The sequence below is a fragment of the Eutrigla gurnardus genome (genome assembly GCF_963514095.1).
Source record: "Eutrigla gurnardus genome assembly, chromosome: 20".
Classification (NCBI taxonomy): domain Eukaryota; kingdom Metazoa; phylum Chordata; class Actinopteri; order Perciformes; family Triglidae; genus Eutrigla; species Eutrigla gurnardus.
The window spans coordinates 10893808-10918269 of record NC_139931.1 but is presented as its reverse complement, the minus strand read 5'-3'; the positions used below and the strand labels follow the sequence as shown (position 1 = coordinate 10918269).

General features: G+C 47.1%; 1 protein-coding gene across 1 annotated transcript in view; it reads left to right on the top strand.

Annotated features, from left to right (window-relative positions):
• The window catches only part of adgrl1a (adhesion G protein-coupled receptor L1a), a 91877-nt gene that overhangs the window by 13408 nt on the left and 54007 nt on the right, over positions 1-24462 (top strand). The window contains exon 2 of the mRNA XM_084037343.1: positions 23272-23463. Within this exon, the coding sequence (XP_083893469.1) occupies positions 23394-23463 (70 nt within the window). The 5' untranslated portion in view covers positions 23272-23393. The remainder of the gene's footprint in view (positions 1-23271; positions 23464-24462) is intronic.

The window sequence follows — 24462 nt, the reverse complement described above, 5'->3', positions numbered from 1 at the left end:
AACTTTATTAAAACAATAATCCCAACCTTCTTGGCGCGCTGAAACTGGGAATCATTCTGTGTCGTGCAATAGATGAGTATATTTACTCTCATAGGGAGAGGAACACTAAGCGATGCCAGCGCTCCATTAGAGAGGCGCTGCAACTAGAGAGCTGCAAGATAATTTATTCTTGCTCTCTTTCGCCCGCGATGCCAATGGCCGATTCACTTTCAACAAGTGTGTGCATACATTTGTTTATGCGTGTGACACCGGCGGCGTGTCCATGTAGGGATGTTTGGGACAAGGCTATTGTTTGTCCTGCAGCCTGTGCTATGCTCAAATCCTTCTCCCCCTCTCACCTTGTCTCCGTCAGGAACGGCAGCAACAAAACAATACTGCCTGTGAAATGTCAAGAGAATTAGCATGGCATAAATGCACACACATTGTTAACTGCCCCCTCTCCTCTCCAAACCTTTCACTTTTCCTGCTCGCCTGTTCTCTCACCTTCTTGTCCGGCATGCCTCTGTCTCCTGCTCTCTCCAGCACCCTTGGCAGCAGCATGCTTGTCTGACCCTGTCCCAGTCTCCTTCAGGGCCTGTCTCTTGGTGATCAGGCTCCATTATTTATGCTGTATCGTGTTTCACCATCAATTCCCGCAATGGAACAATTGAGACAGATTTCTGACTGTCACAATAGCAGTGAGCCTCAGCAGAGGTTGGAAATGGGATTAGCCTTAAATGGAATTTAATTTTCACCGTTGTTGTCTCCGAAGCCTGTCTACCACCCAGACGCCGTGATGCGCTTTGGTAGTGCGTTCACCATTGTGTGATGCATGTGTGTGTGTGTGTGTGTGTGTGTGTGTGTCAGGGATTACTGCTGCACAATGGCAAGTGTAGCATTTGTAATGTGATGCATATATGCAACCGTCTCTGGATTTTTAAAGCAACTAAAGATTGTAAGATGTGAATGCCTCAATCCACAAGGAGCATCGCAGTTTTTTTCCACAAAAAAAAGAGACTTTGCCCCCCAAGTTTGTGTCCAGTTAAACAGGAGAAATAAACTCCTTTCTCCTGAGTAAGTTATCAGACTTCAGTCTCAGCAGATGGCACTTGCTTGCTTGGGCGATTGAATGAGTAAATGGATAAATGAATAAGTGCTGTCGAAGTGCGAATCAATGCTTATGGATCGGTATCCAGCGACCTGCTGTGCTGCACATGAAATGAATGTAGTGGCAGTCGTTGTGTGTCAGCGTGCCTTCGACAGTAAGATGCGGTGTGAGCTTTTTTTTGAGGCTGCTTGAGTGTTGCTTCTTCAACTGTATAGGTGTGTAACTATTTGTATGATGTGTGTGTGTGGTGTGTGTGTGTGAGCAGTAGTTTCTTTTCTTTTTTTTTTGGCATAGACGCCTTTATTAGCAGTGGACAGATAGGAAACATAGGAGAGAGAGGGGGTGTGACATGCAGGAAAGGACCTCCGGCTGGGATTCGAACCCTGGTCTGCTGCGTGTGTACGTTCGTACATTGGCATGCGCTCTAACCACTCCACCAACTGCGCCGCGAGCAGTCGTTTCTGATGAATTCTGTTTGGGTTTTTTTTTCTGACTTCCCTGCTCTCTTTTTCCTCGCTCTTAACACAAACATGATCAATACTTGAATTAATGTCTAAGTAAAGAGTCAAAACATGTCACCCTGGCCTTGGCACAGGCTGCCGCCCCGCCCCCACCCAAGACAGCCTCCAACCCAGCTGGGCCGAGAGAAGTCGAGAGCGAGAGTGAAGAGAAAGAAAAAAGCAACAGAGCGCGTGGAGGAGAAGAAATAAGTGTTCATTTATAACGAACACATTATGGTGGGTGAATTGGAATGCATTCAGCTTTTTTTTTGCTGCTGCTGCTGCTGCTGTATTAATTTGACTAATTATTAGTTGAGAGGTAATTATGTCTTGCTGCATGGGTGATGCCTCTTGTCAAGGAAAGCAGCGGTGTGGTGAATGACGTGTGCACTCCAGTGTTGCAGTAGCATGTAATGTTGGGGTATAAGGAGCAGCGACTACAGAACGGCTAGACGGGCCACAGGTGTGGGTGTCGGCTCAGGGGTGTGTGTGTGTGTGTGTGTGTGTGTGAGAGAGAGAGAGAAAGAGTCAGTGTTTGTGTGCGAGTGACAGGGTGTGAGGCTCAAGGCAGAACGGTGATTTGTGAGTATTGTATTCCTGTAATCTGCTCAGATCAGATCAACCAGAGCCAATAATGCAACACTGAGCCAAATACCACACTGCTCTTTCTTCATTCCCCCCACCCCCCCAAACACACACCCTCTCGCTGCCTTTTTGCTTTCCACTGCAGTGGGAGCCAGCTTTGCTGCAGAGGGAAAGATGGAGTAAAGATGAAGAGAGAGAGAGAGAGAGAGAGAGAGAGAGAGAGAGAGAGAGAGAGAGAGAGAGAGAGGGAGAGAGAGCGAGTAGAGAGATTCAGGAAGATGGATGGTGAGAAATGGAGATAGGACTGAGAAAGACACTCAGAGAACAGAGGAGGAGATGCAAGGTGGACGGGATTGAACAGTAAACGATTACTGCTCTGCTTGTGTGTGCTCCTGGTAGAGCCTGATACTGAATCAAACAGTGTTCCTTCTCTCTATTGACACACACACACACACACACACACACACTGGCCACAAGCATTTGAGTTTGTTTTTGGCCAGTGCTGGGTGGTGCTTGGCAGAAGAAATTAAGCCTAACAACCGTGGCATCTGTCTCAGCAGCAGGAGAGTCCCGCCTCCCCACCCACACATGACCTGCCCTGCTTTCATTCACTGAGCTGCCTGCTGCCAGCCTCAGGATGGGCCGATGCCTCCGCCACTGCCCGCCACCCCCCTCCGTCCTGGCCTCTCCGCACTGCCAACCACACGGCGCCCATGCCCATGTTTCCCCCCTCAAGCAACAACCAGGAGCCTAGCGATATGGCTGCTTCAAATATTCATAACAGCCACGCTGCAACACGGAGCAAAGAGCTCCCCGCTGCAGCCGCTCCATTTTGAGAGGCAACTCTGCCGAACACCGTTTCCGTTCTCCGAGTCAACGACTCTGTGGTCGGTGTGTATAAAACAGTACGTACTATAAGTATTAAGCAGGGCTTTGAATCATCAGTCTGGCCTCTCAATTGCGTGGAGCTAAATATAAACACTCTTTGCCGCCGTCCCTCCATCCACATCCCCCCACCCATCAGCCAGAGCTGAGCACAACCAGCAGCCCGCTAAAGGGCTTGTGCCGCTTCATACTACACTGTAACCCTGCCGGAGCCGGGAAAGAGCAAAGTAGCACACATGCAAGAGAGACACAAACGCTATACTTAGACGTGCACAGGAACACCACAGGCGCACATACTGGGCCAATGTGTAACACATGCGAAGACTATGAGGCACAGACATGTATCTGGACTTCAGTGCACACACAAGCACGCCGGGCCCACAGAGTGATGCGAGAGGAGTGAAATTCTACTACGTGTCTCCCAGGAAGCTACAGGCTGGATAAACATCCATGTGGAGCAGCAGCAGATGCCTCTGTCTCCCTCTAATGCCCGCTCCTCCCTTCCTCTCCTCTCTCATCCCCTCACATCCTACCACCTACACACATCTCACATCCCTCTCTCTTCCTCTCTCCTTTCGGGCTCCTTTAATGAAGGACCCCCCCCCCACTTGTTCTACCCTTCCCTCTCATTCAGCCACCTCCCCATCTCTTACTCTCTCCCTATGTCCCAAATTCTCTCCCCGTCTTTCTGATATTCTCGCTCTCCTCTCATCTTGCAGGCCGCCCGCTAGCCCTGGGCCCCGCCGCTTATCCTCCGCATTCGCTCGTTGTATCTCCAGATTAATTCTCAGGGGGGCATCCTGTGTGTGCTCTCCACCACACTGTGTTATCTAGCTTATCAAATGGGTTGGAGTGGATCAGAATGAGTGGGGGTTGAGGCTCGGTGCTCTGGCTTGTGGCAAACAGGTGACCCATAGGGACGAGCGCTAACAGCGATAAGTACAAAGGCACGGAGGAGGATGGAAGCGGTTTCTATAGCGATCCTTTCTCAACTGGCACGGTTTCTAAACAACGAGCTACTATACGTTATGGCTTGACATCAATATCATGAAGTTGTGAAGCTACACAATGGGCCCACCAACTGCAAGTCAGCTACGTGATAGATGTGATGGCTGCTGGAACTAATGTGACAACTGAGCCTCAAGGCATGAGCTTGAATAATATCTGGCTAGTTGTAGAGCTTGCCTTTGTGTGATTATTTGAACGGCGTTGGTGCACCTGCAAATTGGCATTGATCATTGTTGGTTGGCTGGCTTTTAACGGCTGGGCCACTGTTTAATGTTCCTGTCAGGGAAGGTTATCATGTAACCCGTTTCTCCTGTCTCCTGTCCTCGCCACTGCTAAATGGCAAGCCATCTTCCTAAGAGAGAGGGGGAGAGAGCATGAAAAAGAGAGTGGTGCAGCACGGAGCCCTTATTAAAGCTGTCCTCCAAGGCTGCCCTCTGACTGATTCCCCCTGTAAATCTCCCCTTTAATTGGAGAGGGCACAAGAAGAGAGGTGCAGTCTCTATCACAAATGTATTCTGGGTCTTGAAGGATGGATGAGAGAGAGAGAGAGAGACAGGGAGTCAAACATACATAGAGGTCCTCTGAATGTGTGGGTGGACACCAAAACAAAAGTCAGAGATATAAACACGTTGAGGGCTTGAGGAGCGAGATGACATATTTACGTTCGCCCGGGAAGTGGGAGGTGAGAAGATGAAAAGGTAGCACAGTAATGGAGAGAGACGGGCAGAGAGGTGCGCCAAGGGTGATGCAAGGATAGGAGGAGAAGGACAATGGGAGAGGAAGAGAAAGTAATGGAGGGAGACAAATAGAAATGGCTGGCAGTGAAAGAAAACGAAGGTGTGTGTGTGTGTGTGTGTGTGTGTGTGTGTGTGTGTGTGTGTTTGAAAGAAAGAGAGAGAGAGTGAGAGAGGTGGAAAGAGAGACAGGCTGATTTCACCAGAGTTGCAGCCTGAGTGTCCTCCCTTAATGGGGTTGCCATGACAACAGTGTATAAGAGAGTCAGGCTCAAGCAGAGTGTGTGGTATGTGGTTGTGTGTAGTGTGCGCTCTGCTCCTCAAGTGATTGATTGTCTGTGAGACAATATACAGTATGATGCCGTAACACAAGTGCACCTTGGGCATTTTTTGTTAAAAAAAAGGTGGGTGGGAGTTTATTTCCTTCCACTGTTTGTTTGGTCGTATGTCCTTGAATGACGGCGGGAGGGGTGGCAGGAGGGAGAAGGAGCAGCTTCTCTGTGTCACTGAGCCAAGCGGGTGTGCAGTAGCTGTTGTGTACGGGCCATGTCCCACTGGCAGCCATGTTGAATGGGGTTAGGTGATGTCATGCCTGGTCAGGTGACGTTGTTCGGAGGGCCCAGCTGTCACGGAGCAGAGGCATTCCCACCGGAGCGCCAATCTGTCATCATTATATTAATGACACGCATAGCACTGCTAGCAATGTCATCTCTTGTGTGTGCCAAAGCTAACGAGCAGAGCCCTAATTGTAAAATTAATTGAAAAACATTTTGATTAAAGACCACCCTCCCCACCACGGCCCTCCTCCGTCTTCATCAGCTCTCCTCTCCCTCTCCGCTGCCATCCTTCGAGCCCCCTGGTTATGTCCTTTTGAGTTTCCTCCGTGACCTGCAGCAGCTCTGGCATTCACACTGTTCTCACTTCCCTTTTTCTAAAGTCTCCTCCCACATTTGAATCTCTGACCTTCCCCTGTTTTCATCTGTGCCATTTCTCCTTCAACCTTTTTCTAACCCACCTACAAGCTCCATAGCAGGTTTCTCCTCCCTCCAACATACTAATGTTCTTCTATCTGTCAGACTCTATATCATTTTGCAAATTACAACTCTTTTATGTGTTCCATATCCCTCCTTTCCCTCCTCTTTCTCTTTTCCCATCAGGCACCCCTCTGCGAAAGCATAGCGCATGCGTTTGTTCGTAAGGTGGTCGTCTGTGTCCAGCTTTGCCTTTTCACTGCACACCCAACTCCCCCCTTAGCCCTTTGTAGCCTCAGAGAACATCTCTCGTCCCCGACTGTCATTCACTCACACACTTTCTGCCTCCCGTCTCTCCGGCAAAGCTCCAGCGCCGGAGGGAATGAAGGAGAGAGTGATATGGCTAGTGTACATCTCCACTGGTCTTTTATTCTCGAGCCTCCCGTCTCATCTTGCCTCTCCTTCTGCTGCTCTCACTCTCCATCTCCCCCTCGTGTGGACCGAGGTCCGGTTTATCATTCGGCTACAGACTCCACAGCAAGATTTCTGCCTTTTGAGCAATTGTGTGTTGTGTGTGCGCATGTGTGTGTACACACAGACACATGCGTGTGATTTCTTGCACATGCCATGTTCTAATTAAGTTGATGACACATTAGGTATTTTAACTCCCTGCCCGTGTGCCTGAGAGCTTACAGTATGAGTATGTGTGAGTGCAAAATTCAAGGTGGAGAGAGTGAGTATATATATATATATATATATATATATATATATAGAGGTGGAGATAATTAGAGCACCAGGGCTCATTAATGTCACTGGTTGCAATAATGATGCCGACCAAGAGGAGACATTGATCATCAACGGACGATCAATAATGGGCCGCATCGATCGGAACAACAGTTTGTCACCAGGCAGGCCGGCGTCCCTGCAGGACACGGGGCTCCCAGGGGAGGGTGTTACAGCCTCACCACAGGCTCCTATGTTCATTTAATCAAGAGAATCAGAGGCCCAAACAAAATGCCACTCTGATGAATGCCTGTTTTGTGCATAGTTAGGCAAGCATAGCTCTTCGTCAATAGGGGAATGGATTCATGAATTAGAACTTCCTCCGTGTGTAATGCGTACTGAACACGATTATTGAACAGCACAAGAGTTTGCCTTAAATCCATCATGTTAGCTTTAATAGCCAAGTGGAGGGAAAAGAACGATCAGCGGAGAATATACAAAACGATAATAGGCGGAGAGACTTGAGCCTGCCCTCTTTTCCAACTCCTTTTGGCCCTTTCTACAGATCCAAAACTGTCTCAGAGAATAGCTGGCAGTGAAAGAAAAGACAGCAAAGTGACTGTAACACTGGGTGAAGTGTTGCCATGGAATCGCAACGTCACAGCTCCCAAGCAGATAACACATTCAGTCCACATCCAAGGGTGGAGCAGGAACAGGTGTGATCAACAGCTTTCTTAAATATTAAAAAGGAAGGGTGCGTTTGGCTCCCGGTGTGACGTTTTTCTCTCCAAATTTAGAACAAAGCTTGTTCTGTAGTAGCGACGACCTCTGGGGAAGGGAGCGAGAGACCGGTCTGAAGCCTCGTCGGCACGCATCAAGATGCAATGCAAGGCGACGCAAATGGAGGCACAGTTGCAAAGCACGTTGTGGTAATTCAGTTTCTAATCTGTTACTTCCTGCTCATAACTATTTCATATCAAACACTGTTAATTGCGAGCGCTTGTTAACTGTGACCGTCATTTCAATCCTATCCCTTCCCGTACACACCCTCCCTTTTTACCCTTTCTGCTTTTATAGTCTAGAGAGAAGGAGGAGATGGCAATGTTGGACAAGATGTTGAATGTGTTCCTCTTCACAAGTGTGCGTGTCTGTGTGGGCCTGGCCCAAAGGCAGATCACCAAACAGCTGTGTGTTAGTGCCAGTGAGGAGACATTTGGTCCACTCGACCCATAACGCTGGCACACAGGGTAGGGAACGGTGTCCAAGTCCTCCTCTCAAATCCTCCGTCCATCCGTCCATCCCCTCTCATTGTGCCCGGGGCAGCAGGCAGCCCCAGCTAAATACTGATCTGCTTGAAGGGCACAGGTGCAGCAGGGGGTTTGTCCCACTGCCAAATGTTGTGCTTCTGTTTCCTTTGGGCTTATGAGTGGGTTGTGCAGCTCTCTCTTTGGCTTCTGGGGGGGGATTGAAAAAGCTGCAGATGCAAGTGTTTGAACAGTCTGCCGATATAACAGGAAGCGAGAGAGCGAGGAGAATGTGCATAAAGAAAACAGAAGATATTAAAACAACAGAGTGGAAATTGTCTGGAGTAAGTAACGGCAGTGACACGGTTGTTGCAGTGTTTCAGCGTTGTGCAGCTCTGGGACTCCCCAAATATGTAGCCGAGGTCTGGTCGAATGGACGGACAGAGCAGCGTGCCTGCAGCTGTCCTGAGGGAACTGTGTTTGGGGCGGATGTGTGTGCCAGGGGTATCTTTAGAGAGGCACGCTGCAGGCGTCCCTTTGGGAATGCAGGAAGGGGAGGGAACAGAGGAGTGCTCTGGTTTCATGCCTCAATCGCGAAAGCTTCAGGAGTGCCTCTCAAGGCTCAAGTAGAAGCTAACGTCCATTTGTAGTGTATTTAAAAGAGAATGCATGCACTTAAGGGCTACTTATTGCTTCATGTAGCCGAACAGAGACAGTGAATGAAAGTAGATACATGCGTAAAAGCCTTGGTACACTCAGAGACTGACACATAGCACAGCAAACCTCTCTCACACTCTCTCTTTGAATGCCCTTGCTTTCTCATTCACTTTATGTCTCCCAGGACAGTGCTCAGAAATGTTGAAATGGGGCCTAACCCACGAAGCAAAGAGGGAGAGTCGTTTAAGCTAAGTTAAACAAGGGCACTTAGATTTTAAAGGGCCATAATCTTCAAAAAGGGGTGCTTTAAAATCAATTGACAAGACATATAAAAGGTAAAGACAGATTGAGAGGAAGGTGTAGTTGTTGGCAGTGAAGTGATTTATTTTTATGAATGAGCGTGTTTAATTGTCACCGATACGCCGACGCGTGTCTTTGCGTATGTGCGTGTGTCCACGTCTGTAAACGAATGTGTTTGCCGGGCAGCGCAGGTGGGCTGGATCCGTATCCAGAGCAGCACTGAGCCAGCGATTCAGCCTGCACAGTTTGGGCCAGAATCCAATCAGGGCAGCCATCTGGTGACCAATCAGGGCCCTGGCTGTGATGTCATAGCAGCGGAGCTCTGGGTTCCATGGGAGTTGGGGAGGGGGAAATGCCATGAATCACATTGGACCTCCATGCTGGTAATGCTGGCTAGATGGGCTGCAGAGCATACTAACAGTTCATAGCTATGCGGGCGTCAGCGCATTGGATGATGAGGCGTGAGGGGGCGAACTGTGCTGCTGACCAGGATGCCGGGTCACTGAAACCAGGCTGTTGTGATTTGTGTGCCTGGAAATGTGGGAAGCAGTGTTTTTGCTTCTTTACTGACAAGAAGGAATTGTTGGCCTGGACACAGGCTCCTTCTTTATTCATGGAACAGTCTAGTACACATATTTTTTGCTTTCAGTGTGTTTACAGTAGATGTCTTGCTGGGAAAATTAGCATTTTTGCCTTTTTTACTGTGGCCCTTGCAGTTTCACAGGGCACAAGGACAATATACTGTATCTGGTGTGATTGACAGCTCCGTTAATTCTAACGCGATTAATATTTCAAGGCTCTCCTCCGTGCAAATGCCTCTCTAATTTTTGAACCGTCTCAGAGAGCGCAACCCAGTGAGTCACCCTGACCCAGACCCACAGCAGAAATGTTCCCGGCTTTCACACCGCGCGGCTAGCAGGCCAGAGGGGTGACTGATGGCTGGGTGACAGAAAGAAGGAAGTCTCCGGAGAATGGCTGTCACTACCGAAAGGCCCTCTACGGGGCATCAGAGGGGAAACAGCACACAAGAGAGTCTCGGTGAAAGTTGACCTTAAAAAGCTTCACAGCGCCAGATATTGCTGTAACACTCACAGGTTTGTGAATATTTCATCAGCCCTTAAGCGAGTTGTAGAATATAGCAGGTCGGCGATGGTGGTACAGCTATAGTAATGCAGCGCTATGCTGCAAAGTCTCATATTATGTCTCGGGCTATATAGAATAAAAGGGTTTACACATTTATATGGTAGCAGAGTCCAAACTAGCCTACAGTATTAATGCAAATCCCTGAGATGTACAGTAGCATGTGGATAGATGGAGGGCGGATGTACCGTTGTGATTACTAAAACCAGTTAAATCCACCCTCCTTCCCTCTGGTGCTTATCTGATCATAGGAACAACCAGCTCCCCTCGCCCCACCCCACCCCCCCCCACCCCCACACAGGATTTAATATCAAACACAGGCCATAAGCCGTGTTCAATAGGCATGACAAGGATAAACATCAGTGGGAACACGCAACGTATTGCTGGCCTTGCCTGTATATATAAGGGCAGCGGGGTGGTGGTGGGGGGGGGGGGGGGGGGGGGGGACGAGCACAGCGTCTTGACATCAGCACTTACGCAAGCAAACAGGGGAGAGCCCACAAGCTGGACCTCACTAATACTTCACACAGAGAGCGTGAGTGCAACGAAGAGAATGGAAATTAGGGAGAGAGCAAAAAGGAGAGGGAGAGGTGGAGGCAGCCATGCAGAGAGAGGCGAATCTGAGAGCCTAGCATGGGGGGTGCAGGAGGTGGGAGGTGTGTGAGCTTGTGGGACTGTTTGTGTGCGTATACTCTGTATGTGAGTATGCCCGCTCTGTCGCCCCGGTGACTTCAGGTGTTATCTTCTTAGCCTCCAGACGTGACAGTGAGATAATTAGAAATGTTAACACTCACTGGAGCTTGTACTTCTATGAATTCTCGGTTTCTTTCTTTCTTTGACTCTCTCTTTCTCTGCTATTTCTGCCGTCTGTGTGCCATAAACACACCCACATGCACACATACACACTCTTAAATTCTATTATCTCCCTTGGCCCGTGTTATGAATGACACACTTAAAGCCTGGAATGACTTGGGCATGCAGCAGTGGATCACAATTAATGTTAACGCGAGCATCTGTGGAAATAATCGTCACTGCTCAATTTTAATGTGCTGATGACCCATTTTTCCTAATTTTAATGCAAAATACTTATTTTAATTCACATCTATTTTTGCATAGGATTAGTCATTTGTTCAGTGCATTCGTTGCAAATTAGCCCATTCATTTGAATTGCAAGAGGCAGTTGATATTTACAGTATTTAGATATATTTAATAATAATAATATTAATAATATAATAATAATATAATATTTTATCATATTATAGGTCATTTCATATCTTGTTATTGAGATATTTTATAATTTATTTGTTTGTATATTCCTGTTAATTAAATACATGACGTATTAAACATATTGAGTATTTTCTCCTTTAAATAAGAACTACTGGAAAATTGAAAAAACAAAAATTTCAATCTGATTTTGTTTACATGCATGCACACAGCTACAATCAGATTAAGATAATACTGCAATTTAAAATTTGTACTTGTTATTATCAGACAATGTAACCATCAATCGCAATATCTTGATATATGTATTTATATTCATCGAAATAAAATTCCATTGAAAGATGATAAATCATCATATTGATTTATCGCCCAACCTCAAATCAGACTGTAGGATAAAAATTAAAGATGGTAAATAGTTGCATTTTCTTTTCTTTGAATAGACATAGACATTTATTGTTGGGGCAGGCAACAAACAGACAGAGACCGGTTTACTGGAGCAGTAGGAGGACATTGTATAAATTCTGACAAATGTCTTGGCTCAAGGAAAGGGAGAGCGATACAGAGAAAGACATGCTCACTGGAGTGTTTCACGTGGAAAAATGAAAAGTGACAGAAAGCTGACGGAGGGATGACAACCTTGTTTGTCCTTTACTGGATGATCAACATGTGTTACGAGGATATGGGTCCCCAAGGTGGACACGGGGCGGCTGATACAGAGGGTTCCATGCTCCGCTGGAAATCCCCTGCCTTTAAATTAGCATCCTAACTCCGCTTACTCAGCTAGCGGCACAAGCTGTGGAGCAGTGTGTGAACACCGGCGATAATGAAACTGCACACCATCGACATCATTAAAGATAATCTTGGCTCATTTTGTGCTGGGACATATAATCCTAGGAAGATGCGGTGAACAACAGGAAGAGCTCAATTTTTGTGCCTTCCTACTGTCATCTCACTGGCACTGACTCTCACGCCTAGTGTGTGCGTGTGTGTGTGTGTGTGTGTGTGTGTGGGTGGGGGGGGGCAAAGAAGAACTATAGGTTGGTTTGCAGGAAACAGATCCCAGGTCATGGCAAAGGCTTCTCTAAAGGCGTCTCCAGCGTGTGTCTAATTGAGCGCTGTGTAGTTAATTGTTTGTGCGTGGGAGAGGAGAAATCAATCTGTTTTCTCACTGCCGTGACTTCTAGGCCCTGGGGTGAGAGACTGGAGCTGGCAGACACCGACACACACACACACACACACACACACACACACACACACGCAGCCCTGCCAACTATCCCCCAAAACCATGCCGGCCCAAACCTTTCCTCTACTGGCACACGCGCTGAAACACGCACATGCACACTCACTCCTCAGAGGAAGAGGTTGTGCATGAGGGGTTATCGAGTCAGGGTAAAGTCGGATCCATCTATCGATCGGCTGCTTGCTGCGAGAGGAGTCAGGAACGTGAGACCTGCACAGGTCAGAGGGCCAAGAGACAGAGGGGATCAGACACAGTACTAGAGAGAGAGAGAACCCTACAGAGATCACAGCTAGAGCCCCCCCCCCACACACACACACACACACCCATCCTTTCTGAATGCAGAGCCAGTCCTCTGCTTTGACGTGCATATTCAGAGAAGCTCTACTTTCTAATTCATGAACATTAGAACGGGATTTCTTCAATTTGTGACTTGGGTCAGTGCCATATGTCAGATCAATGGGAGAGAAAGAGACGCATTAAAGACAACTAATTGTTACCCTTATCTTTTTATCTGTATCCGCCGCTATAGAAGATTCTATACTTAATGTATAATGCATATAATTAATCTACAGTGAACCACCTTGTCAATTAACATATAAATGCAAATAATGATTCAATTTGCATATTCACCTAATCAGCTCAGCTCATGTGTTTAGTTATCATTAAGGGTGTTTCAATTTATGACTGAGTGCGAGTGCTACTGTAGGTGAAAGCTTATTTGCATTTTAAATGTTCCTCTCCGTGGAGAAAGAAAACACTGTTGACTCCGATGCACCGGTCTTCTCCGCGGAGCAAAAACACGGCTGTGCTGATTTAGGGGGAATGGGAAGAAAAACAGTGTCACCTGAATAATTTACCTTTCCTTTCAATGGGTTCAGAGCACTGGCTCACATCTGATCTCATTGGAGCCACCAAAGCTCCCTTTCCATTGGCCGACAACAGCTGGTGAAATGCCTGTAAGCACCCCATGATTGGCTGAGAGTCATTTATTTTTCACCAAGTCAAAAACTCTTCCATTATTGATGGGAATGAAGCAAAGTGGGATATATATGATGGGATGCGAAACAATGGGATGAACTGCAGAGGGATGGAGGGAGCATGCAAGTACAAAAACGGCAAGGTGGGGTATGGAGGGGCAGAGACTTGAGGCTGAAGAGAGATATGTAGAGGGGGAGGGATGATAAGGTGGATGAGTACAAACAGTACTATCCTTCACTTGGATAGCAGGAGCAGGCGCCATGAGATGTCTGTTGATTCATCTCCTTTTATGCGCTTGGTTCCCTTTTCTCCACCGAACCTTTTTACCCGAACAAAGGCAGGCGGAGGGAGTGATTCAGAGTGACCAGACGCCCGAGACTCCCGGAACAGTGGGGGAAAAGGTCACATGAAACAGAAGGCTCCATAGAGACCACCGACCAGAACGAAATGTTTTCGACGAACTGATGTACACGGGCCTCCGGGGACGGAAGGAGATGGAGGGAAAAATGAGTAATCGGAAAGAAAGGGAACGAAAGTGTGGGTAGAGACAGAGTTCTGTGTGTGTGTGTACATCGGTGTTTTTGGGTGTTTCTTTGGGTGTACGTGTCTCAAGGCGTAATCATTCCACCATAACACGCACACAACAAGCGAAACGTGTGCTTTTTTATGTGTGTGTACTTTCTTAGCTTCAGACTAGCAGCAATAGTGGAGGGTGGGGGGGTGGTGGGGGGGGGAGACTGTCGGCCCAGACCCTCTGGATCCTCTCCATGCACTAATGGGTCTTCACCTTGTGTGGATCCCAGCAAAGCGTTTCCAGCATCGCGCTGTTTGTAATTAACAGAAGCAGGCAGTGGAAAGCAGCACCTGTTACAGCCTGACTGACTGAAGCTCTGGGCTCTGGGCTGTGTCTCCCACTGCTCCCATCTCATAATCAAGACCACCGCCACCAGTCTTCCTTTCGGGACCTCACGACGCTCGTGTTTCTGTGTGTCTACGTTTTTTTTTTAATCAAAAAAAAAAAGAAAAAAAGGAGGAGGTGGGGACAAAGAAGGAGAGATTGTAAAATCGTTTCAGCAGTAATGGTAGCTCCACACATAGCCCGAGGCTCTCGGTGTCGGCTATTTCCAGCAATGTGTGCATGCTATTGTCAAACATTTACCCGTCTGGTTCCAAGACAACTGAGCAAAAGACAAATGCAAAGGCTGCTGTGTAATGATTAAACTATTGTTGTGCTAGAGATTTCATTTTACCCTTCTAGTGTGAATGTGTCAACGTTTCTATTTTTGCCACCTCTGTTCAGACTTATTTATACAAAACACTAGACATCTCTGCGGCACTCATTCATTTGTTTCAAATTGCAAGACAAATAAATGAGCATGACTTGAGATTGACTGCACGCTCGCTGGTATGTGCATGCGTGGACCTTTATTTCTCCTGTTGTCCTTGAGGAGCTATGAAGGCTGCTACTGGGCTGCATGTGGGACCGTGTCAGTGTGCCTTTATGGGGGGGTGGGGAGACAAAGGTAGGCAGAGGGAGGAAGTGAGTGACAGCCATGTTTAAAATTGGGGCATGTCAGCCAGGCCTGCTGTGTCAGAATCTCCTGATGCCCACTCTGCCCATCCTAAAGCTGGATAACCTTGGTAGGCAGATTGAGGTCACTACTATCAAATTAGATACATCACTCACACACACACACACACACACACACACACACACCGTTGGACAACACAAATCACAGCGACATGTGCATTTGGGAAAAGGTAGGCATTTTCGCATCGGCATAAACAAGCCATCTCCTACACACGGCGCTCTTGCAATACATGACAAAATCCTCTGTGTAACTCCAGAACAGATGTAGAGGGTCAGGGAAATGTCACTTAAAGTTGGAGTTCGGTTGAATTGCTAAAGTTCGCCTAAATTGGGGTCTCTCCTGCCCAGCTGTCACAATGACAGAATGCACTGGGCTGGTAAAAATCCAGATACACATCAGAGGTTTAATTAACGTGCGCTCACATTAAAGGCTAGAAGCATGGAGGCGCTCAGATTGCAAAAATGCTCCGTGCCTGAGTGTGTGGGCCGTTTACATGCTGTAGTGAAGCCGGCATGAGTGGTATTGCTAGTAAACACTACTCTCAAGCTATCAGGCCAGAAATCCCTGAAAACAAACATAATCCCAGCAAATTAATATTGATGCTGTCAAAAGGACATCATAGATTTTTTTTTTTTCTCATGTCAATAAAAAGGCTGCTCTTTATCAGCCGGCCGCTGACTCGTTCTTACAAACACTGAACGCACCGCGGCACAATAACAATGCCAGCTTCATGTTCAACGAGCGTCCCGAAGCACACTTTTAAAACCAAATGCATTGAGAGGGATGAGGCATGTTAAAACTCAATACGAAGTCAAAGAGAAGGAAACAAATCATTTTAGGGAGAATAAGATACAAAACACATAGAGACACTCCAACTGCTCGGCTCACTTCACGGTCACACTTCATACACTTCGCCCTGAATTAGATAGAAGATATTTATCGGAGGCGCTGATGAAGAAAGGAACAATCAATTTGGAGTTTTTGTTGTGTCGGACACTGAAACCAAACCTAAGCCTGTATTGAGTGGATCTCTATAGAGTGGCAAGTTCAAGATGTGACCGAATAATTAGCGGATGGCGCCACCGACACAAAAGATAGATGCCTTCATTGTATGGCGTCTCAGCAATGAGATGAAAAGAATGTCAACCTATTTTTAAAATGTCACCGTCTTTTTTTTTTTTTTGTTCTGAATCCCTGCTCTACTTTGTGCCACAGATCTAAACTGGGTCAACATCACATGTGGTGCCCTGGTGGGCCCTTCTGTGTGCATGTGTGTGTGTGTGTGCGTGCCAGTGAACATGTATGTGAGCATTCAGAGTCATGTGACCATGCACCGATATCATCACTTAGGAGCGGGTGTCATTTGCTGAATAAAAACAAAATTCCACATGTAATTATTGCCTATTTCCCCCAATTAGGAGTGAGCATGATTTATCTACAAATTGCTTGAGTCTGTCGCTGTGCTCATTATTGGAAAGAGTTGTGGCTAGGTGCGAATGTAAAATGATTATGTGTGTGTGTGTAGATGCACACGTTGCAAATTGCTTGCGTTTGTGTGTGTGGAGTGTGCGTCCTACTGCGTTTTAACATAGCTTATGATTGGCTACGGTGTACTGTAGCGCAACAGTGAGGCGGGGGTTGCCCTGCTGGAGCTTTCAGATTAATAGATAGACACCGATAATAACGCACACAACTCACAGCGCTTCTGTCCTTAATGAAGATGGATCTAGCCGGGGCCCGGCGGTGCACAGGCACTCGGGGTGGCAGCCTGCCAGTCACAGCCAAGTGACATCTGGGAACAGCTCAATGCAAAGGGCGGGGAGGGAGCAAGATTCACCAGAGAGTACAATTTCATAACATTATCATGTTATATCATAATCCATTGTTGGTGGCTCATAAGATTAATGTCAGGGCCGGCAGTTATCACTCTTGTGTAGACTTAATGGTCACAGTGAATTATTCATTTCCTCCTATTGATTTGCGACGCAACTCGCGCTGACAAAGTTGACAGCGCAGGTTGACTGATATGAAGAGTGCATCTAATTTGACTGTGAGGTTGGGACGCAGGGGAAAAGAGATGGAGGAGAAGAGGGTGAGAGAGGGGGGGGAAAAAAAGTCAAACAGGTAGAAACAAGAGGAAGTTATGTCTCGGTGGAGACTGATGTGGCACGTCCTGGCCTGCTCAATTTCCTCCGCCCTCTTCCAACAACGATTCCCATGTATTTAGACAAAAAATGACATCTCACGTTTGCATCGCTAAATTGCAACGTTCAGACTGAATTAATGTCTCATTTTAACCACTGGTTAGTGATTGGTTGGCAAATTGGATCAGAGGTTCCATCCCTGTAAGATATTAGATCCCATTAGAGCGGGGCTACAGCCACTGTTTGTGTTCGGAGACAGGTGGGTGCTGAGGTCACTTCCTCTGGCAGCTGTGGCGGGCATCACAGGGCAAGCATTGATGGGTGGCGGCATTGCCTCCTGTTGCATCAGCGATAATGAACAGTGACAAGCTCTCCGCCGCCACAATAAATCACGGGCCACACTGGAGACGCTGAAGACCCGGCCGGGGAGCACGCTCTGTCTGCTGTGTGGTGTCGCCGCTGACGAACAGACTGACTGACTCGCCGGCTCGGGGGCAGACTATCTCCATCGCTCATTCACAGACGAAGCCCTCGTTATCACACGCAGTCAACCCCCCCCTTCAGATAGCTCGTGAGCTCTGATTAGCATGTACAACCGTCACTCAGGAAGATTGGAGTCTCACTGGCTGCTTTATAAGGAGTGGACACTTTTTTTTTTTAGAACTACTACTGTTTCGGAAACATATAATAAATGTAGACTCTAGAGACGAGGAGGTGTGTGGGTTGGGGTTTGTGGAGAGCTGCAGCCGATGGCGCATGCTGAAACAGGAAATAGTGTTACAGGAGTGTCTATTGAATAAAGTGAGTGGGGATCTCGCTCTACCCTCTTTTCCTTTACCTCTTTGACAGCCACACTAGCCCTGTTTGATATCCCCACGCTGTGTTCTGCAGCTCTGCAGATTCCCTTGTCTCATTTGCATTCCCTTAAAGCACACTTCCATTAAAGTCTCTCCCTGTTTTTTTGTCTCTTCCCTCTCTCCTTCGGTTTCTTCAAATAGGTCTTTTTTTTCCCTGGGTTGCTGTTTTGGAAGGAGCCTTATTCCCCGTTGACTACACAGCCTATCCCCGCTCTCCCTGAGTCAGTAATCAAACACATTGGCCCTAATACACAGGCCATTACAAGAGCTCTGATGTTCCATCTGCACACAGCCGGCACAATGGTGTCATTATATAAACAGCCCTGCTGCTGCAGCCAGCGAGATACTACCACACCAGAGCTCCGGCCTTAACTGACCTACCCCAGTAAATGGAGAAGTGTTGGAATAATCTGACCTGAATGTGCTTGTGTAGTCGCTGCTATCTTAACAACATTATCCATCCTGAATGAACGCTCCAGTGTTAACATTACAGTCCCCACTGTGACCGGGGCGTGTTGAGCATCAATGCAAATGTAATGGAATCAGGTTGTTGTGAAGGAATAATATCTAATGCTATTATGTTGCCTTTGCTAGCGATAGCCTCACCAAAAAGGATTATGGAGATTAGCGATAGGCCCAACTGGAAGATAACGATGACGGGGGGAGGGAGGACGGCGGTTTATACAAGCTGGTATCGGTTTTTGGGAGGGTTTTTTTGGTTGCAATGACATTGATTTAATCTTGTTTTGGCATCTGTTAAGTGTACAGTGGTGGGATTGAACAATTTGCAGAAAATGATGTTATTTAAGTTCGGAGTTATAGGACATTAAATGCTAAAAAGGACATCTTTCCTGCTGTTTTGAATTTCATAGATAACGATGTCGGATTGTGCCAGCCGCCGCACTTGATGTCACTTTCAGCGCGGTGATTGAAGCTAACACTTTCTCATAATCAGAGTGATCGGATTCCATGGGCGCCGTTAATGGGGGGCTTTTAACACACCCACACCGCGAGTGGAAGTGTGTCCGAATCATCACTTTGGCTAATTTGAATAATCATTGAATTAAATTCGACTGTCATACCTCGGCATCCTGGAAGGCAGGTTTGACAGTAAAAACACAGCCTCCCACTCAGCAAAGCTTGATCACAGATGGCGATGGTAATGCTATTTCATGGTATGTCTGCGACGTTTTTCTAAAGCAAAAGTAGGATAATTTGATTCACTTTGGCGAGTGATTAGTTTTATGGAGGTGAAGAAGTAATTAATGAATTCCATCTCATCCTCGTTTATTGTTACACTCCCTTGTATTGCTCCCTCTTGCCTAGCTCGAGAGAGCACAAAAGAGTATCGAGTGTGACAAAGCTTCAGCGGCGATGAGTCAGAGGGAGAATTACTTAGAGGCCTCCAGGCGAAGCATACGTTTTTGTCATTCTCTGCAGTCTCATCAAACTCTAATACTACATGGCTAGCCTTCACTGAGTCTAGTGACGCTCTCCCCTGAAATAGAGTGCCTGTCTCAGACCTGAATGAAACCACATCCCAACAGCACTTGTGAAAAAAAAAAAAAAAAAAACTTTATTCCAATTTAAGTGGATGTTGGAAGTTTATCCAAGGTGAATTTTGACTTGATTCCAAATATTTAACGGAACCGTTTTGCATCACTTTTTGATTTGTAAGTGAGATGTGATTGCCATTCAGTTTTGCACGCTCCACTGTGTCGGTTGCTAGCAGGCAATCATTTTCTTCATAGCGGGAGCCTTGCCACTGAACCAACTATTTGTTGTTGAAGCATCTGAGGCATAAACATCAATCCTAATAGCATGGGAAACGCTGGTGCTTCATTGCAGGATGCAAATACTTCTCTTTGCACGGAATAACAGAAGGTCAGACGTTGTGATGGCAGTCAAATCTTTAAACTCAATCACAAGTGTTTCCCTTGCCAAATAAATGTGCGCGTTTGTGTTTTCCCGCTCCCCGCTTTGCTCCCCTTTGCCCTGCATGATTTTCACTTCATGCAACATACCACATCTTCAACATATATTGAAATGCTAATTAAGAACGTTATGCGTGCAAAGCATCTTTGGCGGGCTCCTAGTAGCATTTTTCCTTTTAAAGCTGCTTTGTCAGTCCAATCAGCAGTGTGGATCTCTAGCCTTTTGACCACGGGGCTGCCGAGTCACACTTATCTCTCCCACCTTGATATCGGGGGGGCTTGAAGCTACAGCAGCTGTGAGAGTTGCACCAGCCTTTTCTAATTATGCAGCAAAAACTGTCTATGTTAACACTTTTGTTCCCCCTCCTTTTCATTCTGGTCGGGTAATGTTCCTAAATGACGCTCTCTTCTGTGCAGAAATAATTTCCGTGATGGGGTAAACACGAATGGCTCTTGTGACAGACACACAGAGTCTTTACCAGTACCCCCCACCCTGTATAACAAGGACTCCTGACACCCTGTTCTGGGAGAGCATGTTGGCTAAAGCAAACAGATCCTAATGATCATGGTTATTATTGTAATGATCTAATAGAAGTGCATAATGAGGGGATTTGCTTTGCGTCGAGGCAGCCTGCAAATGAATGGTTGAAGAATGGGCGGCCAGGATCCTCAACAAGATGACGGAGCTGTGCACTTTCTTCCGTTAGACAGCCGCGCGCCCGCCGTTGTTTTGATTCAACCGACACGGTCATTCCCCCTCCTCACCTTTCCACGAGTGCGGTGAAATTGCTGGCCATTCTCCCATTTTGTGGGCTCGGGTCTCACAGGGATACGATATTCTGCTCCATTAGGAGAGAAATAGTGGTGATAATAATGGTGGATGTGATCAGTGGAAAAAAGGTCAGCCTCTGGCCTCGGGTGGGTAACATCGTCCAAGTAGGGAGAGGACGGAGGGCAGAGACACCCATCTCACACCCTCCAAAGACTCCTAACCTTCCTCCACCTAGAGGCACACTGACTCATATACACAGGCAGAAGATATTCTCCTTTTGACATTACTTCCTGCTTTCTTACTATTCCTTTGCTATTTTCAGCAGCTTCTCCTCCCACTGCCTCTTATTTATTCTGCAGAAAGTCATCCTTCTCTTATTTTGTTTCTTCCTTACTTCCTTCGCTCCTTCTGTTCCTTGTTTATCAGTTACTCAGCTTCCACTCTTTTTTGCTCCATTGTCCGTCATTTCCTTGTTTCTTCTCTTCCTCCATTTTGGCTGCAACGACATCTTCTTTCCATCCTTCCATCCCCCTTTTCCTCTCTTCTCCCCTTCCTACCACATTGAAATGAAGTGTTGTGTAATGCTAGTTTTCCCTTTGTCACAAAATGAAATCAATTTATCCACCCTGCACTTTTCTCTCCCTCCCTCAATCCCCGACCAGCCCTCCCTCCCTGCTCTTTCTCTGGGCTGTCTCATCTTCTGAGACCACAGGAGAGCTATTGTTGAAAAGTACAGACAGAAGCACAGTCAAAAGAAACAAGAGGAAAGACAGATTTTTCTTATTAAAACCACAAAAGTTAGAGAGGGAGAAAAAAAAAACCCGACAGCCTGTCACCGCACAGGAGGGGATCACTTTTAGACCATTAATAACACAGCGAGAACGGGGGCGGGAGAGGAAAGGCCGTGAGAGAGAGCGGTGCCGCCAAGGCTCCTACAGTACCACATCACATGTCTATTGCTATTTGTTTACAGCTTTTCTACTCTCTCTTTGTCTATGCTGGCCCTCCCTCTGAGCGTGTCCTTTTCTCTCAGCTTCTGGTCATGGAGGGTGGTCGCAAACAAACTCAAATTAAGGCCTGGGCTGCACCGGTGCAGTGGTTGTTAGTTTGCTCAGCATATCATAGAAATAAACATCGGTGTAAAGAGCAGCTGCTGCGGATGTGCTTTGTGCTCTGTGCTTGCGTTCTCTCTCTCTCTCTCTCTCTCTCTCGCTCTCTCTCTCTCTCTCTCTCTCTCTCTCTCTCCCTCTTCGCAGTTTGCCCTCCCCCTCTTGCTCGCTCTGTGTTGCTCGTACTCGACGACATCCAACATACTAAACCACACAGCGACACACAGGCAGGTCGGTGGCTCCGATCCGGGCGTTGCCACCGGGGAGGAGGGTAAATATCAGAGAAGGTCAGGAAGAGGAGGGGCTGGCAAAGTGGAGGGGAAGCCAAATCAGTGATGATGATGATGATGAGGGGGGGGGTGATACCACCCAGTCAGTCAGGATCTGCCATCTTGACTGCCAGGAGAAGCTTGGCCATGCCTGCCGTGTTGATGTGTGTGGGTTGGTGAGCGGACATACAAGAATCAAATGATGATAAAAAATGCATGCAAACATCTAGTAATTTTCTGTCATCGGAAAAAATGTTTGGCTCTGAAAAGATCTGCTGGCTTGTTAGCCGAACACAAATTTCCAGAGTTGGACCTATTTAATAGTTAGTGCGCTAGAGTGGTAATTGTGCAGGTTAGCAGAAAATGTTCAGGCTCAGAATTAAGAAATTAATGGAGTCGTTGAAAAGTTCTGTATATTAGCCGGAACCTGTGTTTAATTATATAATCGCATCCTTCAGTACAAGATGTAAAGATCAATCAAATATAAGAGATTGAGCGTTGGAGAGACCAGAGGAAATCCTCTGAAGCACATTCCAAAAAAAACAAAAAAATAAAAAAAAATTGCACAGACAGATGCAGTCCAATCTGTCTGTTTCATCAGCAAGCTCAGCAGGAAGAGTATTAGCTCTAACAATACCGTCTCTACTGTTTTCTGTCTTCCAGCCCCCAGAGGGGCAGAGCAGCTTCTACTGTCAAAAAATCAGAGCTTAAGTTCCAGATTATGATTTATTTCATTAGGCAAATGAGATGTGTGCGGGCCCTACGGTGCTGCTGACTGAGTCACAGCTTTTCACCGTCTCGCTTTGTGTGCACATGCATGTGTATGTAAACACACACAAACACACACACACACACACACACACACACACACACAACGTGCATTTCTCACATGTTGAATATAGCCCCGTTAACAGCCCCAGAACATATGTAGCGTGTCTGATTCAATCAAGTGTTCAAACACTGTAGAGTGATGAGCTGGTTGTGGTAACAGCTGTTGCCATGCCATCCTGCACAAAATGGCCTCAGATCTCCCCGTCTGATCATTATACCTGACCACCACAGGGGGAGCCTCTCCTCTCCTCCCTTCCGCCTGCTCAGATACCATTTAGTATGCTATGCGACTCGTGAGCCGCTCGCTTTTTTTTTTTTTTTTGTGCCGTTATTATCACATATTCCAGTGATGAATGCGGAATGAATTAGTCAACGCTGCCTAATTTCAAACGCCATACTGAGAGGGTTCAGAATGAAAAACAGAACAGTGGTATAATTGCTCTTTATGGATATACACTTACATACAAATGCCTCTTCTTTTTCTCTGCAGGATCACCCTCCGGGAGGGTGTAAGCTGAGCAAGTGCCACCCTGCTCACCTGTGTCTGCTGACCGCCTCGACGCTTTAGCACCACCCCTTCCCCTCCCCCCCCCCCTCCACCCAGCCTCCGACATGGCTCTAGCACTCTGGATCATCTTCACCTGTGCTGTGGCTTTCAGCAACGTCGCCCCGTCCTCGCCAGGTGTGTAATAAATATAAAATGTCGCAGTGTTTATTATTTTTTTATGTCCTCACGTTGCATTATAAATCATTTAACTCATGTCCATCCACACTCAGTATGTACACCGTGTTCGCTGTTAATTTCTATACACAGTAACATGTTTTATTGTGTCTTGCTCCGCTGAGCCAGCTTGTAAAGTAGCACATAAGCTACTGTTGCCTTCCCTGTGCTTCGGAACTGGCCTGACCAGGTTATTGCAAATGAGGATGTATTATTTATACGTTAGCTACGTGATGAAGGTTGTAAGTATATTGACTTGCTGACCAGGCTAGAAACACTGCACTTGATTAACCAAACTGCCTCTGGAGGAGATGGAGAGAGCTTGTGAGCGAGGTAGCGAGCGTATGTGTGAATGTCAATAAAACATCTTGTCATCTTGATGTGAGGTGGAGCATGGCAAAAAAAATACAAGGGGGAATCCGTGCATGTAATGGCGCCATATGTGTGACCTCCTTGAATGTGCCACGTAGCATAAAATATTTCATTGTGTTTATGTGTGCGCTAGCTGTTAGCCTGGCAGCAGGTGACCTGGTTGGGCTAAAGTGATGCTGGAGGGTGTGTGTGTGTGTGTGTGTGTGGTGGAAGATGTGTAGGAGGGAAGGCGCCTGGAACGCAGTGGGATGCAGAGGGCTGAGGAGGGAAAGGAGGGGCTGTTGGGTGTCCTGCTAGTGGCCTGCCACACAGACAGCAGCGCACCATCTGCTGTACGCTCTCAGTCAGCTCTGTGCCAACGAGCCGCTGGGTGATAGACATCTAGGACGAGCAGGGGGAGGAGCATTAGGTAAGGGGCACAGTCGCCACAGGGAGGGGCTGGCGGCGGAGCAGGAGGAGTCGAAGACACAGAAGGGTGGAGGTTGAAATAACAAAATGCGTCTGTGTCTGCAGTGGTTTAACGTTCCCTCCGTGTGAGCTCTGATTGGTCAGGTGCAGTTCTAATTTGAGGTGATGCTGTTTTTGTTT